Source organism: Bactrocera oleae, chromosome 4, assembly GCF_042242935.1.
Source record: "Bactrocera oleae isolate idBacOlea1 chromosome 4, idBacOlea1, whole genome shotgun sequence".
Classification (NCBI taxonomy): domain Eukaryota; kingdom Metazoa; phylum Arthropoda; class Insecta; order Diptera; family Tephritidae; genus Bactrocera; species Bactrocera oleae.
The window spans coordinates 14406321-14424050 of record NC_091538.1 but is presented as its reverse complement, the minus strand read 5'-3'; the positions used below and the strand labels follow the sequence as shown (position 1 = coordinate 14424050).

The 17730-nt window shown below is 33.2% G+C and overlaps 6 protein-coding genes across 9 annotated transcripts; 4 read left to right on the top strand and 2 right to left on the bottom strand.

Moving 5' to 3' along the window:
* Positions 1 to 411: 411 nt before the first annotated feature.
* LOC106617896 (ribonuclease H2 subunit A) lies at positions 412 to 1751 on the top strand. The gene has a single exon (XM_014235359.3). It carries the CDS (start codon positions 512 to 514, stop codon positions 1646 to 1648), a length of 1137 nt encoding a protein of 378 aa, XP_014090834.2. The 5' UTR covers positions 412 to 511; the 3' UTR covers positions 1649 to 1751.
* Positions 1752 to 2113: 362 nt separating this feature from the next.
* Positions 2114 to 10433, top strand: Dp (transcription factor Dp). 4 transcript variants are annotated; one of them, XM_014235355.3, is made up of 11 exons: positions 2114 to 2582; positions 2852 to 3027; positions 4826 to 4929; positions 5595 to 5649; positions 5715 to 5806; positions 6502 to 6572; positions 6635 to 6950; positions 7007 to 7242; positions 7309 to 7391; positions 7477 to 7560; positions 7624 to 10433. In XM_014235355.3, exons 2-11 carry the CDS (start codon positions 2931 to 2933, stop codon positions 7797 to 7799), a joined length of 1314 nt encoding a protein of 437 aa, XP_014090830.2. In that variant the 5' UTR covers positions 2114 to 2582; positions 2852 to 2930; the 3' UTR covers positions 7800 to 10433. The 4 variants fall into 4 exon arrangements, with proteins under 4 accessions (XP_014090830.2, XP_014090828.2, XP_014090829.2 ...); XM_014235353.3 differs by having other exon boundaries at positions 2668 to 3027; XM_014235354.3 differs by having other exon boundaries at positions 2114 to 2667.
* Positions 10434 to 10906: 473 nt separating this feature from the next.
* Positions 10907 to 13369, bottom strand: Pex13 (peroxin 13). The gene is made up of 3 exons (XM_014235365.3): positions 12428 to 13369; positions 12129 to 12355; positions 10907 to 11878 (listed from the first exon to the last, which is right to left on the bottom strand). Exons 1-3 carry the CDS (start codon positions 13072 to 13074, stop codon positions 11397 to 11399), a joined length of 1356 nt encoding a protein of 451 aa, XP_014090840.2. The 5' UTR covers positions 13075 to 13369; the 3' UTR covers positions 10907 to 11396.
* Positions 13370 to 13580: 211 nt separating this feature from the next.
* Fsn (F-box synaptic protein) lies at positions 13581 to 15854 on the top strand. Its single transcript, XM_014235316.3, has 4 exons — positions 13581 to 14262; positions 14320 to 14593; positions 14658 to 14748; positions 14837 to 15854. Exons 1-4 carry the CDS (start codon positions 13958 to 13960, stop codon positions 14929 to 14931), a joined length of 765 nt encoding a protein of 254 aa, XP_014090791.1. The 5' UTR covers positions 13581 to 13957; the 3' UTR covers positions 14932 to 15854.
* LOC106617879 (COP9 signalosome complex subunit 9) lies at positions 15842 to 16300 on the bottom strand. Its single transcript, XM_014235323.3, has 2 exons — positions 16215 to 16300; positions 15842 to 16062 (listed from the first exon to the last, which is right to left on the bottom strand). The coding sequence occupies exons 1-2, from the start codon at positions 16263 to 16265 to the stop codon at positions 15934 to 15936; spliced, it is 180 nt and encodes a 59-aa protein (XP_014090798.1). The 5' UTR covers positions 16266 to 16300; the 3' UTR covers positions 15842 to 15933.
* Positions 16301 to 16615: 315 nt separating this feature from the next.
* LOC106617875 (UPF0587 protein GA18326) lies at positions 16616 to 17704 on the top strand. Its single transcript, XM_014235319.3, has 2 exons — positions 16616 to 17050; positions 17106 to 17704. The coding sequence occupies exons 1-2, from the start codon at positions 16792 to 16794 to the stop codon at positions 17342 to 17344; spliced, it is 498 nt and encodes a 165-aa protein (XP_014090794.2). The 5' UTR covers positions 16616 to 16791; the 3' UTR covers positions 17345 to 17704.
* Positions 17705 to 17730: the final 26 nt, after the last annotated feature.

Sequence of the window (17730 nt, the reverse complement as noted above, 5' to 3'; positions counted from 1 at the left end):
TTTATTTTTAAATTTTCCAAATCAAATATCCGAAACTATTTATCATTTTTGTATACATTAATTACAAGAAATGTTAATTTAAGTTTAAAGTATCTGCTATTTAACTTATCATACTATTTCGGAGTATTGATTGAAAGGGACAAAAGTAAGGGTTGTAACCACTTCCTAATTTTCCCCTTTACAAAAACAGCTGTTCACTAAAGCTGCCCAACTCCAGTCGAATTCTATAGATAATTAATTCAGTTTTTATTACGTTCCCTTAATGTATTAGAAACAGTAAGGTGTATATTAATATTATAATTTTTCTTTACCAATATATAATACTGTTTTTTAAGTTTAATGATAACTCAAGAAGTAGAAAGTTTAGTTGTTGTGTAGCAGAGAAAATTAGTGGCAACCATAAACAAAAAATGTAAACAAACCAAAAGGCGCGAAAAAGAAGCAAGCAACAAGGCCAAACGAAATAATCGTAAGTACTACCATATAACAAAGTGCATTTTGAAACAAAGTTATGGATTCGGTTGGAGAGGAACCACCCAAGAAAATTATCAAGACAGAACCAAATGAAGATGTGTTAAAACCAGAAATTGGAGAAATCAAAGAAGAAACTGAACTGAAAGAAGTTGACGTTAAAGAAGAAATACCAGCCACCAAGGACATAAAGACTGAATGTGACGATTCTACCGCAGACTCGGATGTCGTTGTGGATAAAATTGATTCACTCAAAACTTTGGGGCCTTTTATTGCGACACGAGACAATTCGCAAAATACTGTTTATTTCCAGGACGTGCCCGATATTTGCAAGACTGAACCATGTATGCTGGGGGTGGACGAAGCTGGACGTGGTCCAGTTCTCGGTCCAATGGTTTATGGCATAGCTTTCTGCCCGTTAAGTAGGAAGCAAGTATTGATTGATTTAGGGTGTGCTGACTCCAAACAGTTAACCGAAGAAAAGCGTGAGTTTATATTTAATGAAATGAATACTTCTGAGACACCACGGGATTGTGTTGGTTGGGCTGTAGAATTGATTTCACCTAACGTTATTAGCACTAGTATGCTACGACGCACGAAATGTTCACTCAATGAAGTATCTATGACATCGGCTATTGAACTTATTAAACGTGCTATCGAGGAAGGCGTTAATATAGCAGAGGTATATGTAGATACAGTTGGACCACCAGAAAAATATCAAGAAAAGTTGAAAGGAATATTTCCACAATTTAAAATTACTGTCGCTAAAAAGGCGGATTCTACTTATCCAATTGTCTCGGCCGCTAGTATTTGCGCGAAGGTCACACGTGACACCGCTTTAAAGGTATGGAAATTTCCCGAGGATATCAAGTTGAGTTCTGCTAAATTTGGTAGTGGTTATCCGGGCGATCCAGTTACTAAACGTTTTCTCAGTGAGAATTTGGACATGGTGTTCGGTTTCCCACGGCTTGTACGTTTCAGCTGGTCAACGGCGGAGAATGCTTTGGCTAATAAAGTATTTGAAATGGAATTTGATGAACCAGACGATCAAAAACCGAGATATGCTGGGCCTAAGTTAACTCAGTTTTTCAAAGGGGCAACAAAAACTGGTGATGTGCAACGTAAACCCTGTCGATTTTTTAAGGAACGCTTTCTAGATAGCGTTACCGACTTCTAATAAGGCAAAAATTATAAAATACTATTTAGTGAAAGATAATATGCGAATTATATAATCTTGTTTTAATACATTTTTAGTTATAGTAAAAATTCAATGAATAAAATTTCTTATATTGTTGGCATACCTGCAGTACTGCCCATAAGAATATAACGACGATCAGAATTAATATAAAATCATCATTGGTTTATTTACCTACAGTGATAAACTTGAGGTAACATTAACGTTTATGAGTTATACTTATAATTTTAATTTCGTAATTTTTTATTTAGTGGTTACCTAAGTACGATCTCATGTTTGGGAACAGACTCGTCGTATCTAAAAAACTTTTAATTATACAATATTTATTTACGTTCTTCGTTAATTAATAGCAAATATCCCTTTTATATGCTAAAAGAAACAACATTGCCAGGTGCGTGATTTGGTCGCTTTGGCGCGCTATAATCAGCTGAGCGCTTTCCGCCTCTATCTTGCCCATTTGCTTACTCTTTCTGCAGCACGTCGAAAGTATTGCAAGTCGCGTTTTCCACACACGAATTTTTTAAGGCAAAATTTGTGCAAAGATTTCATTAAGTTAGCGTTAAGTGATTAGTTTAAAAATATTGATTTTGTAAAATTTAGAATTTTGTGAATTTTTTACAAGTAAGCTGATAAAAATCGGGGCCGGGTAAGTGGGTTAAAATTGGCTGGAAAAAATCGTATTTTTCGGTGTGTGGTGTGTGTGCGGGTAGAAAAAAAAACGCGCTGCTGTGGTGGGGAATTCGAATTGCCGCTGCTGCTGCTCTCGCCATTTTGAGTCGAAGAATAAAATTTTTCTGCCTCCAATACGACAAAAAGGCATAGACCGAAAAGGAGATTCGTTTCTGAAAATAGCAGCCTACATATTGCGGTCTTCCAATAGTTGGATACATTTGAATAAGTGGAAAGCGCCAAAAAGGTGTGAAATTTCGCCTTACAGGCATCTGCACTTATACTCTTTTTCCGCGGATTATCGTGAGATAATCTACTGCATTTGCTTGTAGGTGAGTTTGAGGCGGGAATATATCGATAATAAACAATAAGCGTTCAAAAGAATTTAAAGCCAGTAAAGAAACTCAGACTAACAGACAGTAAACGATTGGAGACGGCAATAATATCCTTTGAGCATTGGGGCGTGATTACACGCAATTCTTATAGTCTGTAGTCTTGGCTTTTTACGGTGCGTAGGTGTCTGGACGGTGGAGTAGAAATTGAACTGATAAAAAAGCAAAAGACGAAGGAAAGACAACGATAAAACGAAACGAAAATGGCGCATTCAACAGCGACTATAGTCACAGCAACAACTTCAGCCGCTGCCGCATCGGCGACAAGTGAAATCAACTGCATAATCCAGGATGTAAATGGTGAGTTAGAGGATTACTTTACTACTTTTGATAATCCTTTACGGATGGGGATACAATTGAGTGTTGTAGAAACTACAGTAGTTGGTTGTCGGCGATGCAACGAAGTTAAGTAGTTACCTTGGCTTCACTGCTCGTGTTGGCAGTTGAGGTCGCATTGCTGCTGTTATTTGTTCATGTCTGTGGTGGTTTTCGATATTATTGTGTAGATCGCGCTGGGCTGCACATATATGAATAAAATGTGAATGGGAAATGAAGTGCGGCCAAGAAGAGGGTGAGAAGCGCGTAAATCAGAAAAGACGTGCATGTCGCACAAGGTAAAAGAAAAATGAGTAATAATGTGGGATAGGGGAGAAGCAATGAAAACACAAAGCGGAAAAGGAAATGTAGCAAATCGGTGACAACAAATAGGTGAAGTATTCAAATGCCAAAAGAGCATATAGAGTGGATCTAATAGTTAAAATTTAGTTAACTTTAAAAGTAATGCATATATGGGTTTCATTGCAAGTGCATAATATTCGGTATGTTTTGAATAAAAACGGATGAAACATCTAATACCTATGATAATGTCTCTCCATCTATGCTAAGTTTCTGCTGGCCAGATAAGTTTTCTACAAAAGATGTTTGCAATTTAAAAAAAAAGTCAAACATATATAACATTAATGCAAATTATCACAAATATTCGACCGAGACCTTTATCTGAATAGCTAATCATTCACGTAATGGAAATTAGAAGTGCAATCATCCTAAGAATCTCTATCATTGACCATTTGGAGAGTTATCTTTGTAATCGTTTGAATGTTTATTTATTAATGGTATATAAGACTTTTAAGTTGGTCAGATATCAATAAAAATATCAAGATTTTTTCTAAATATATTTCACAGCCATAAACACATTTTAAGACGTAAAAATGGTTCTGGCAACAGCAAACTTTTTTTAATCGCATAGTTCTTGTTAAGAGAGCCCTATATTTGGCTAAATTGGATATTATTTGTGATATTCATAATCAAGTTGAAACAAGCAGTTTACTTAGGTATGATATGCAATATGCTGACTTAAAATTTCTTACACTGCCACCCTAATTAAGCTAGTTGCTTAAAAACGTAGGCATCAAAATTTATGTTTGCCAGTTCGCCGCATTTATTACTCGTGTGTTTTGTTTGCCTTCTGTTGTTGACTAGCTCCAATCATTGACGCTGCGTTATAAAAGCGCGCTTGACATACCACATCTACCGCTTTTCGACAAATACAACCTACATACTATATGGACGTATAGTATAAATTTTAACCTTTTAAAGCTAAAGACTATAGACTTGTAAATTCACAAAATAATTATTATATAGTATATCAGAAATAATTTATATACAACTTGGAGCAGCGCACAATGAACGCAAAACGTCATCTTCTGGTTGCAAACGTGTGCTGCGTAAGTAATTTTTTATATGAGAGCAGGGGGTTGTTAATTGCTAGTGAAATGGACATTCGCCGCGCCACATAATATTCTTTTGAAATAGTAAATAATTTAATGTGAAATAAAATAAACTTTTCACAGTGGAATGGAGAATCATAGTCTGCTATCGTTACTCAATTTTCTTCAGCTGTGTTGTTATTGCGTTAGTTTGTCACGTTAATTCTTACCTTACCTTACCATACATAAATCTATTGCCACTACATATTTTGTTTTCGCTACCGCATTCGTCAGTTGTATTGCACATACATTCATACACTTACATAGCATACATGTATTTGTGTACCTATGTGTACGTATGATCACATAAATGTTTGTTATTCTGTTTACAGGCAAACTTGTGAAGATACTGAGTCCAAAGGATATAAAGCAGGAAACACTCGGTAACGCAAGTAGCAGTTCCCGTAACTCTAGTGCGGGCTCATACACACAGTTGGTAAGTGATAAATGAAGAGAAAAAAAATGCTAAATGCGTGAGAATTGACGCGCTAAAGCCAATGGCACGTTTGAGATTTGGTATATTTATATATGTATGTATGAGTACGTAATCAGTTTTGTGCGTGCGACTGTTTACGAAATTGGCGCACTGCCTTCTAAAGTAAATGTGCTAGGCTGCCTAATATAAGCATGCGCAATGCTGTTACGCTATGCTAAACGTCAAGTTTATTATTTTGTATATATAATCAGCTGGTAAAATATATCTAATAATTTTTTTTTTGTTTCCAACTGTGCCTGTGTGAAGATATGTATACATACATATGTTTATATACTTTTAGATAGCTATTTACAAATTTTATAAATTATGATTTGACAAATGGTGTGAAAATATTTCCCTAGAATATCTTTTAATGGTATTTTAGTGGATCTCATAAAGGAGTTTGTGAACATTTTTACATTTTACATATGATATTATGTGCACTTGTACTTGTATATAAATGTTATATATATTATATAATATAAACTTATAGCTTAGGTAACCGTTTCTGTCGCGTTAGCATACTAATATTTTATTTTATTTAGTAGGCAGCTACTTAAGAATTATTAAATTATTTCCTTAGTAATACATTTAATCATACTGATTTTATTTTTGCTTCACTTTAGGCTACTTCAAGTCAACAACAGTATTTGAGCCGATATAATTTACAAAGTGGCGATAGTACGTTTGAATATTATTAATTGTTTATTAATATACAATTCTAATAAATTATTTTTGATCGTTAGGCAACAACACATATACCGTTATATCAACTCAAAGCAGTGCCGGCAAACACCAACCGACATTCACAGCGATTAAATACGAAACGCCTGACACGGTAAGCGCCATAAATGTAAAACAAAAACAAAAAAAAAAAAAACGTTAACTACGGTTGCACCGAGCTATAATACCCTTCAGTCAAATCCGTTCCCACAACAGTCGGGTCTACGCAACCGGAACGGACCCGGATTTATTCTGGCCAAGGACTGTCAACTCGGCAGAATTCTGCCGCTACAACAATAACAACAACAACCCTTCACAAATATAAAAGATTCCACACAAGAAAATGATTTTGATCGGTCAGTTTGTATAGCAGTTATATGCTATAGTGGTACGATTTGAACAATTTCATCATAGATGAATAACAATAGTCCATCTCAAATTTCGTGAAGATATCTTGGCAAATAAAAATGTTTTCCATACAAGGATATGATTATATCGTTCAGTGTATATGACATCTACATACATACATATATGCTTTAGTAGTGCGATATCGGCGGTTCCAAAAAATGAGCAGCTTCTTGGGGAGAAAAGGACACAAAACCTGAGTGACTAGTTTACATATATACAAACAAATATAATGGTTAAATCGACTCAGCTCGTCACACTGATCATTTATTGTATATATGTATATACCTATATTATAAGGGGTCTGACGTTTCCTTCGCGGTGTTACAAACTTCGGCGCAAAATTAATATACCCTGTTTAGAATATAATAACTCTTACGTGAATTAATTTCTATACAATTTTAGGTCACCATCAAAACCGAGGAGCGTTATACAAAATACACACCAAATACTAATATAAAAATGAAATCAAAACTGTAAGCCAACTTTATCACTTAATTTCAATGTCAAATAATAATTTTACATACATCGCTAATAGCCACAGCACTAGCAGCCCACATTCGAATACGGCACGAAGGCAACGCAAGCCTGAAAAGGCAGGTAAAGGGTTGCGACATTTTGCTCTTAAGGTTTGTGAAAAGGTCAAGGAGAAGGGTGTCACCACATATAATGAAGTGGCCGATGAATTGGTCGCCGAGGAACTACATATGAATTCCATAGATTCAGCAAACTGTGATCAAAAGAATATACGTCGGCGTGTTTATGATGCGCTCAACGTTCTTATGGCCATGGAAATAATATCAAAAGACAAAAAGGAGATACGTTGGATAGGCTTGCCATCAAACTCAGCTGAGGTAAGCTGATACTATCTTTATTTTCATGTTTGTATTAATAATAAATATTATTATAGCAATGCTCTGAGCTGGAAAGACAAAACGAAGAGTGTCGCCAACGCATACAACAGAAACATCAACAATTAAATGAGCTGTTGCTGCACCAAGTCGCTTTCAAGAGTTTAATCGAACGCAATAAGGAGGCGGAACGGCAAGGCAACGTACCAACACCCAATTCATCCATACAGCTACCCTTTATTATAGTTAATACGCACAAATCAACAAAAATTAATTGCAGCGTTACGAATGACAAGTGAGTGCAATTTGTAAAGGTGTCCCATTTGCAAATAGTTAAACATAAATCTAAAAATTCCGTTAGATCCGAGTATATTTTCAAATTTGATGATCAATTTGAGATGCACGATGACGCCCAGGTACTGAAACGTATGGGTTTACTTGGTGGTAAGTTTCAAACTTCATTTGAGAAAAGGCGAGGCGGTTTATTCAGCATAATATGCTATTAATGCCCACATTTTTTATTATAAAGGTTTAGACAAGGGCGAGTGCTCACACGAGGACATCGAACGAGCAAAGACTTTGGTGCCACCGAATTTCGAGAAATACATAGAAGGTATGAGTAAATGTTAAATTCGTTTAATTTGATTATTTAATTAATAGGCGCTTTCTGTTTCAGCCTATGGCAATGGCAAAGGTTTGGCATGTGATTCGGATGACGACACCATGACCGGCTATGCTGAACTTACGAATGATTCATCATCGCATGGCTATGCTCGCGGCAATGGTCGTGGTTGTGCTAAACCTGGTGATGATGATGATGACGATGAAGATTTTAATAGCGATATTGATTGAGGCGAATTCATGGTTGCGTACAATAACAGCAACAATACATGCAACTACAAAATAAACAGCTGCAACAGCAACAATAACAATAATCTATGTTTATATAACAAAACCACAACAAATGAAGGATTTTCTGTCGGCGGTGCAGGTGCCACAATTTCCGAAATGGACCAACAAACATTACCACCACCCAGCCGCTTAACTACTACATCCAATGGTGTAAGCACAACGATCACCGATGCCAGCAGTAATACAACAGAAGATTCCTTCAGTTTCTCTTTTATTTCGGCCTTATTAGGTTTGCATTAGAACGGGCGCAATTTGTCGAAAGTGTAATCAGATTTTTTACACCAAAATTTATTTAGCTGTTAATTTGTTTATAATGCGCGCGCGCACTTATGTCGTGGTGAGCGGGTCGCTGCAGCTTTGAGCGATGGCGCAGTGGCTGTATATTACGACTAACGTAGCTTGAATGTATTTGTATGTTGCCGTACTCTGCAAAGGAAAGTAAGGCTAGGCTGGCTCTGGAGCTAGACTTTTGCTTTACATTTTTACTATTAAATTTTCTCCTCTGTCGAGAATTTGTTAGGCTTAATTTAGTTTTTTTGTTTTTGCATTTCGATTTGCAAATTTGTATTGAATTTTTAATGTGCATAAGACTTTTTCAGAAAAGGGGTGTGATTTAAAATGTGATGATTTGTGAAAGTTATGCATGAATTCGATTATATAAATATAAAAAATTATATTCAAAATGTTTAGTAAAATAGCAAATTAAATATTTTAGCGCTGATACAACAAAAAAAATATTTTTTTTCATTTAGTTCTTTTTCAACAGCTTGAGTTTTTATTTTATGCTATCTTTTCTGATTTAGCGCTAGGGTTTTTGAAATACTTGCCAAATTTTTGAAGTATCATCAAACAATAAAAATGTTCTGTAAGATCGGTACAGACACCGTTTTATATACGCTCAAACGTTGTCAGCAGCATTCACCAAAATGATCTTTGTTTGTTGACAATACAAAAACAATCTATTATTTAATACACATTACAGTTATTGTAGCGTTGTTTTCATCACGAATACTAAAATTTCTAAAATAATTAAACTATTAATTAATGTTATTTTTCAATTATGCAGAATTAAAATATTTTTTAATGTTTACTATATGTTGAAGCATAATTTTAGGGGTATAAATAAAAAATTATACATATTTTGTTTTGGTTTTTTTTGCAGTAATTGTTAAATTTGGTATAATAAATTAAATTGTTTACTACATTTGCTAGAATGCTGCTGGAATCCAATACTAGGTGGTACAGAAGTCAAATACTAAACCAATATTGAATGATGTCAACAATTCTTTAAAATTATATTTTAACTGTTATAATTTTAAAACTTAATTAATACATTGTTATTTTGTCGGATAGTGATTTGCTTATTTCTTCATAACATATTTATTATTGGCCAGAAATTTCTTCTAACAATTTAAACAAATTTATAATAATTTTATATTTTATCACACCCCGAAAACTGCAAGGCAATATCTTTTGTATAAGTAGACTTTTTTTTTCTAAATTTACTGTATATTTTCAACATATAAAATATGTTAGTAAAAAGATTTTCAACCTAGTTTTATAAAATTTTACGCTAAATTATTAAACAATTAAATATTAAAAAAAAAATAATAATAATAAATGAATAAAATAAGGAAATAGGAAATTAAAAAGTCTACATTTTTTTAATTAAAAATTGATTGAGAAGCGCTCTATTATTTATATATGTATATGTATTGTAGTTTTGCTTAATTTACAATTTAGAAGCAGAAGTGTGAAAATGAAGCATAGGAGCTAATAAAAACTATAAATAATAAAAGCGTATTTGATAACAAAAAAAATTACATGGTTTACAAAAAATTAAAAAGGAAGCCTGAATAAGCACAGAAACCTTTTGTAGTTGGAAATGTATATTTTTTAAAGCAAAAGTACATTTGTTTGAAAAGTATGTAGTCTCAATATTGCGTACACGTTTTACGCGTAAGGTTTTTGAATGATAACGTCCAATACTTCCAAACAAAAGTCTTGACCAAATCGTCAAAATTTGAAATCATGTAATTTCACCTTTTTTATGGTTAGAAAAGCAATGAAAGTGAACAGAATTTTGCTTTCTTTTTATTTATTCATTTGGCAAGTGCGCAAAAAGTGTAGCAGCTTTTCCATGCATACACCACAAATACAAAATGTATTTAAAATTTAATATATAAAATAATAATAAATTGGTATGAATACAAATAATATGTAAGACGATCAATTGATCAAATTGCTGGAATTTGTGTGCATATATCTTAAAAAAAAAACATTTTTAACTCAAACTCACATTTAATGCGTGAAGTATGAAAAGCGAGTATTTAGTAGCTGTGTATTGCATAAGAAACGCAAATAAGTAGATATAATTCAATATTTATTATTGAGAATAATATTAAATGTTTAAACTAACAGAATGCTGTAAACACTATGTAATGTGCTGACATTATGAAAATCACAATTGCAGACTTTGTACGCGACAATGATACTGAACTGAAGCGAAGTAGAATGAGATGGTCAAATAAAGTATACTACTTATACTGAATTAAATTTATAAAAAGTGAAAAATATCTTGTTTTTATTTATACATATGTATATGAAGGTAAACGATTGATTAAACAGTTTTGTAAATAAGTGAGATATTATATGGCAGCTCTGTTAAGTGAAACAACACATACGTTCAATTATTTATTTTCGGGTATTTATTAAACAAGCTTAAAATTTTTAAGCATAGATTAAAAAAAAAAAAACTAAAAAGCAAATCTCAAAAATTAAACATAAAATCTGAAGTTAGCATATTTTGAATTTTGATTTGACAAAAATTTTAAGTTATAAATAAAATACTATTTCTCTAGACTATATAATCTTGTGGTAAAGACCAAATTAAATTTGGCGGCATTGGTTGTTTCGAAATATTGTTTTGCACCGATTTTATTTTTTAAATGTAGCGTAAAATACAAGTATATCTACCTAGCTATTTTTTTGTTTTGATAAATTCACAAAGTAAAAATATAAAAATGAAATAAAAATTTACTGAACTGTTCGAATTTGTATGGTTCATTTATTGGTATGTCGTCTAGCACATAATATATATTTTTTTTTATTTGAATACCACATGCCATAAATAACATTAATTTTAATAAAGTGATTTTATCTGACAAATAATATACTTATTTTTATTTTAGTCTGAAGCTTAAAAACAAGTTCGTGCACAAGAATTATTATACATATTTATGTATAAAGCTACAACTTTATTCCTACGTGCATATACATATGTATTTATTTATTTTTTTCAAGTTTACTATACACCTATTTAAATTTAAAAAAATATGAAGTTAAAAAAATGCAGCAAAAGTTACAACAAAATTTCATGATCAAAGTACACCGTACATAACGTTTTAACTAATGCTCAACTTTTTAAAGTAAGCAACAGGAATTCTCAACGTATTACGTTTAAAAAACAAAATATTTATAATAAATATAATTAAGCGGTGCAAACCCATACTACTACATTACTCGCAATGCATCTCATTATATTTCATCGCTGCCACTGGGAGCTAATATCGAGACAGTATTGGTTTTGCCAAGTGGTTGTGGTGCAATGTCGAAATCAAGCAGAGCGTCAGTACCGTCATTTTGTTGAATGGTGGGCGGCGCAGGAAAAGACGAGGCTGATAAGTCCATTAACGCTGGCTGCGGTTGCTTGTTTATGTTCGGTTCGGTCAACTGTGACATCGGTTGCTGTTGATTTAGACATTTTGGCTGTTGTTGCTCTTCACGCAATTGTTGCGGACTTTTTACATAATTTATCGGTAAAATGCCAACATTCTGTTGGTTTACAGTGCAGGCTATAGCCCAGCCGGTGTTCAACATTCCAAGCGTATTTTGTATTTCTCTCGGCGCAATGAGCAAAGGTTGGTTGCTATGCATACTCAATTCAGTAGGATTTCTAGCTTGAAAATCATACATTGCAACAGTTTCGATGGGATTAATCCACTTTGTTGGATTACGCGCTGCAATAGATCCAATATCATTAAACAACCGTAGAATGCTTGTTTTTATATAATTATCTAATCTTATATGTATGTATGTATGTATTTGTATATAGAATTGAAGTACTTGTACTGTGTACTGATTTGTAATAAAAAAAAACAGAGATGACGATAAGATATAAGCAGATCATATCTTGTTATAGTAGATATAAGAATAACATATGTACTTGGTCATTAAAATGTATTTATAGAATCATACAAGTGTACATACCTTCCTCCTGCGCTGTATTTGTTACTGTACCCAAGAGTTTCATTATAAGGTATGGTGCTGTAAATATAAAACTTATAAAAGCCAATACCGGCCATGGAGATTGACCTTTGTGGGGTAACTTAGGTGCGCCCGATTGTTGTGAAGAATCATTGACGGCTTCAGCGAAAGCTTGTTTGAACGTCTCGCTTGACGGATCAATATTTGATAAACGAAGCCAGTATATTATTCTATAAATTTGTTTATACAAACGTCAATGTAAACTATAACAATAAATATTAAAATAAATAATATAAATTTACTTTTTATATATCCATGTTAGTCCACGAAATATCGCGAATGTTTGCCAAAACTGTGCAAATACACCTCTTAATCGTCCAAAATTCGATGCTACACCCAATATAGCACGAAACGAACTAGTCAGTGCAAAAAATGTAGAATCAAGCATTGCAGCTATATTTCCAAAAGCCGATACAAGCGATTCAATACTTTGAAACGCAGGTCTTGCGCTCGCTTCCGCCATTTGTACGAAACGCATTTCAGGATCCATAGGATTATTGCCGCCCATGCCAAAGCGATTGTAAGCCCCACCAAAACCATTCCCATAGCCTCCAAACGAGCCGTAACTGCCATAACTGTTACCATATCCACCGTATGAGCCAAAACTGTTGCCAAAATTATTGTAACCTGTATAACCACCGTACGCACCGAAAGTGTTGTTGGTACTATATCCGGTGTTGGTATTATATGGAGCTTGTGGTAGTGGTGGAGGTAACGCACGTACATTGCCAGCGAAAGGTGTGCTTAGTTGTGTGTCACTGCTATTTCCCACAGTTCGTACTCCTCCGCCGGTTGCGATACTTGCTGGTGGCATTAAATTTGATTCCATCAATATAGGACTTCTGAAATTATTTGTAGCTAGGCCGTTATCCACCATGATGTTTTCCATGTTTTCGAAACTTTGTTTCTTCGCTTTCACTAACGAAGTGCTTGAACTTTGTTCCAAAACTTAATTGTAATGGTGGAAGTTAATTTTATCGATTGACTTTAACCTGCTATCGTGAGTTATTTAATAACATTCAACACAATTAATTTAATTATGTTACACTCCGACCTTAGTCGGACTAATGTGTCTTTTAACGGATAATATCCTTTTCAGACTTTATTCTCCCAACAAAAAACACGAAAAACAATAAACCTATCCACGAGTATGTGAATCAGATCGAATGATAATCTATATATTTTGACAGTTTGCAAAAACATAACATTGTAATGTATTAGTGCTGCCAACCTTAAGAAAAACATTGCTTTATGAAACTCAGTTTTATTTTATTGCAGCACACAATCCAGTTTTTACTGAAATTTCGACTTTACGAACTACCCGTTTAGCCAAGCCACAAAAATTGACGTCATTGTGTAAAACTGAAACGAATTAGACTTGAAGAGAAACGTCAAAAAAGCGTTGTAATTTTAGTTTTGTTAAAGATTTGTAAAAAATTATTGCTATGCAAATAAATGAGAGAAGCTCTTTAATAATAATATAACTAATACTTTATAAAAGTGTGAAATGTAACGAAAATGCATAAACAACATAAAACTAATAAAAGAAGATAAGTTTGTTTGAAAGTGTGAAGGATGCCAAACTAGGTACTGCAATTCTAATTACTGCTAAAAATTGCTTCGTGATACTTAACAATAGTAGCCAATATAGTCAAGGAGTGTATACCTAGCTTCTTATTTTACACATTATTTGCGGCTATTTGCAACCGGTGTAGACTAGAAGAGAGTGATTAATTTGCTGTATTTAGATATCGACATACTCAAACCTCAAAATGGTTGATCCATTTCTTGCGACGAATTACAATGTTTTAGAGGTAATCTTCTCTTATTTGGATTTACGTGATTTGAGAAATTGCGCATTGGTTTGCTGGAATTGGTACCATTTTCTGAATGATGAAAGCTCAGAAGTATGGCGAATGCATTGTTTGAGAAAGTTACCACAAGAAGCTCTAAAATCAGATTTATTGTCTTCAGTTACTACATATAAAAAAAGATTACGCGCTTATTATCATGCCTGGAACCCAAATGATTGTTCACGTAATGTTTATATAAAGCCAAATGGTTTTACCTTGCATCGGTAAGTATAAGTAAATTACAAAACAAATGTAAAAACTTGAATGACAATTTTTTATAGCAATCCTGTTGCACAAAGCACAGACGCAGCACGTGGAAAAATTGGTTTCCGGCAAGGACGTCACTCATGGGAGGTCATATGGGAGGGGCCACTTGGCACGGTTGCCGTAATTGGTATATCCACAAAAGAAGCAGCTTTACAATGTCACGGTTATGTGGCCTTATTAGGTTCAGACGATCAGAGTTGGGGATGGAATTTGGTGGAAAATATGTTGCTGCACAATGGTGATGCGCAAGGAAATTACCCCTTGTTAAATAATCCACCAAAGTATCAGGTAACGCACATCGATAGCATAATAAATTGTATATATTCTTCTGATATTTGTTATTTCAATTTAGGTCGGCGAACGGATACGCGTCATACTCGATTGTGACGATAATACGTTATCTTTCGAAAAGAACAGTGAATTTTTAGGTGTAGCGTTTAAGGGTAAGTTCTCATTACACTTAAAATAACTGATTAAATATACCTATATATATTTAAATTTCAATGCAATATACATATCTATATATTACAGGTTTGCCAGATAAGAAGCTGTATCCAACGGTGTCCGCGGTATATGGTAATACGGAAGTCTCAATGGTGTATTTAGGACCGCCGTTAGATGGTTGAAATTTTTATTTGCATTTTTTCTACAGACAGTATGGTAAATAATAGGCATACATAAACACTATATATATAAAAGAAACACGTTTTCACACAAGAGGCAATGATTTTAAAATCATAACTTTTAAAACTATTTTTTCTAACTTTACAAATCAAAAAGTTTCGTCAGCACCTAAACGCCTAAACACTGAAAAATTAAATTTAGCTTCAAATTATGACCAAACAACTTTCTCGAGCAGATGATAGCTTTCCAAAAATGTAAAATTTAAGTTAATACACAAAAATTAAAATTGTAAGTTTAGTCTTAATAACACTAGAACTTCAAATGCACCAGGCAGTAAAACGTAGAAAACGTATAGGAGGTTTAATTACTCTATATTTTAGGTAATGTGGGAATCAAATCTAAACATCGTTAACAAACTGCTTGTTGAAAGTAAATTTGAACTGTGGTAACCCGTGTGCAATATTTGTACCGTGAGATTCTTTAAGTTATTATATTCATACTTTGGGGTATAGTGCACGATTATTTTAATACGTAGCAATTTTTTGTTTTTGTGTAATTCTAACTATTCTTGTTAAGAAAATTACACTCACGTAAAACGCAATGAAAACACTCTTTGTAAGCTATATGTCACCGAATTCCTTATTCTCAGCGTAATTATTAAAACATTTCTTCAAAGTGATTCTGTTAGTTAATTTCGTAAGGTCCACTGCTAGTCCAGCTTTTCTGTTTAGCTATTAGTTTAAAAATGTAAATATAACTTTAATTTATTTTAAGTTTACTTTAAGATTAAATGCATATTTTACAAATATTGTAAGTAGTGAATCTATTCGGTCCTTTCATGTTATTTTAATCAAAAATAATCATAAGTTAAATGAAAGTGTATATGTAAATATAAGAAAATATAAAACCATATTGAAAATTTAAATGAATGTAGTTTTATTAATTAAAAGTATTTACTTATAGGTATTTAACATAATTTCCAAAATACATGTTTTGATATCGAGTTAACCACTAGTGTTCACTGGCACATCATCATCATCATCAAATAAATCCTCGAAATCATTGTAGAAGTCGGCATGCACCTGCTTCTCATTAGTTGGCAAATCGATGAGTAGACCTGAGGAGCTACCCGACTGCAATGTAGATACATATATATATATATATAAATATAAGACTTTATTTATCATAACAAAATAGCCATACGGTTATGAATTGTGTATTAATATAATTCTGTCGAAATTGTTTATTATGTTATGCTCTGCTTCATCTTAAATAATAAACTTACCTCTTCCATATCCGTGCTGAACATTTCATCGGCAGCCGGTGTTGGCTTCATCTCGCGTAATACAGGATCCGTTGTACTAGTAAATATTTAACTTGCTACTTGCAGAATGTTTGTCAACTTAACGTTTTGCAAATAAAGTGATGTCCGATAAATTTATTAAACAATGAATTTATTCGACATAAGGAAATGTCAAAAAGTTTTACTCAGCTGTTTCGTTTATTGGGATCAGTGTTACCAAGTAATTCTAATAAGAAGTATATTTTTTATACACCAGTTTCCTCTGGTTAATGAATTCATTAACATTCTAAGTATAGATAATATTCTCTGCATAGATAATATTCTCTGCTTACGGAGCATAAAGAAATAAAAAGTAGTTGCTTAGTGCAAATACTAAATACTAGACTAAACTCTACTATACATTTTGTCGGTTTGTTTTCCTATGAAAAAGGGTTATGCCAATTGGCAGCCGGCAATCTGACAATTTGTTAACAGCTGTTTGTGTATCGAATTCTGGGAAGCTTCGGCAAAAACTGTTTGTTTTCTAAAATTTCGTTAAAAGCCCAGCAATAAATATAAAATGGTTCGCATTGGTTTACAAATTTCAGCTACTTTAGAGAATATCGATAGTCTGGAAACAAATCATCCGGATTATCCGTTTTTTGTGAAAATAAAATGCTCTAATTGTGGTGAACCGTCAGACAAATGGCACGATATAACGGAATCGGAGCGTATGCAAGCAAGCGCTGACGCACGAAATCCTGAAGGTTTCAACTTTTACATGAAATGTAAAATGTGTGGTCGGGAGAACAGCATTGATATAGTGGAGAAAACGAATGGTAATAAGATGTTATCACTACTTTGAAAATATTTAAATGAGTAATTTACTTTCAGTGCCTTACACCCATGACGATGCGGGCAAGTTCAAAACAATTGTCATCTTCGATTGCCGTGGAGTGGAGCCAATAGACTTTTCACCGCGTAATGGTTGGATAGTGCGCTCTGCAGAAAATGGTCAAACGTTCGAAGATGTAGATCTATCCGAAGATGATTGGGTTGAATATGATCAGAAGAATAAAGAATCTATTGGTGTATATGAATTCGCGTCACAATTCGTGAAATTGAAGAAATAATATGTATATTCTACAATATATAAGACCACATAAAGTGTTTATTCGCTGCCATATGATATTGTTGTAAAACGCATAGCAATTCTTTGTAGAGAAGCAACAATAGATTTAGAAAACCAACTTAGAAAAGTTTAAGAAATAATTTTGCAATGCATTTGTTAATAATATCAAACAAACCAGCGAAGAAAGAAAAAAATCTGAAGTTGATATTAATAATTGTATAAATTATCGCAACCGCTTTAAATGGCTGAGTGACCGTTCCTTATAAAAAAAAATGGAAAAATTATTTTTAATTACTAATTATTGTTTTTTGGAGTCAATTTATTTCAAATAAAAGAACTATAACTATTAAAAATATACAAATGTGTCATATGTGTTTCCTTGTTGCA

Excerpts from the sequence above, each read along its gene's own strand:
- LOC106617879 (XM_014235323.3), bottom strand. The coding sequence starts at position 16,265 with ATGAAGCCAACACCGGCTGCCGATGAAATGTTCAGCACGGATATGGAA. Across the intron at positions 16,063-16,214 it reads TCAGCACGGATATGGAAGAG|TCGGGTAGCTCCTCAGGTCT; the intron begins GTAAGTTTATTA and ends TCTACATTGCAG.
- Fsn (XM_014235316.3), top strand. The coding sequence starts at position 13,958 with ATGGTTGATCCATTTCTTGCGACGAATTACAATGTTTTAGAGGTAATC. Across the intron at positions 14,263-14,319 it reads AATGGTTTTACCTTGCATCG|CAATCCTGTTGCACAAAGCA; the intron begins GTAAGTATAAGT and ends AATTTTTTATAG. Across the intron at positions 14,749-14,836 it reads TTTAGGTGTAGCGTTTAAGG|GTTTGCCAGATAAGAAGCTG; the intron begins GTAAGTTCTCAT and ends TATATATTACAG.
- Pex13 (XM_014235365.3), bottom strand. The coding sequence starts at position 13,074 with ATGGAAAACATCATGGTGGATAACGGCCTAGCTACAAATAATTTCAGA. Across the intron at positions 12,356-12,427 it reads CTAACATGGATATATAAAAA|AATAATATACTGGCTTCGTT; the intron begins GTAAATTTATAT and ends ACAAATTTATAG. Across the intron at positions 11,879-12,128 it reads AAATACAGCGCAGGAGGAAG|CGCGTAATCCAACAAAGTGG; the intron begins GTATGTACACTT and ends GATCTATTGCAG.
- Dp (XM_014235355.3), top strand. The coding sequence starts at position 2,931 with ATGGCGCATTCAACAGCGACTATAGTCACAGCAACAACTTCAGCCGCT. Across the intron at positions 3,028-4,825 it reads CATAATCCAGGATGTAAATG|GCAAACTTGTGAAGATACTG; the intron begins GTGAGTTAGAGG and ends TTCTGTTTACAG. Across the intron at positions 4,930-5,594 it reads CGGGCTCATACACACAGTTG|GCTACTTCAAGTCAACAACA; the intron begins GTAAGTGATAAA and ends GCTTCACTTTAG.
- LOC106617896 (XM_014235359.3), top strand. The coding sequence starts at position 512 with ATGGATTCGGTTGGAGAGGAACCACCCAAGAAAATTATCAAGACAGAA.
- LOC106617875 (XM_014235319.3), top strand. The coding sequence starts at position 16,792 with ATGGTTCGCATTGGTTTACAAATTTCAGCTACTTTAGAGAATATCGAT. Across the intron at positions 17,051-17,105 it reads TATAGTGGAGAAAACGAATG|TGCCTTACACCCATGACGAT; the intron begins GTAATAAGATGT and ends ATTTACTTTCAG.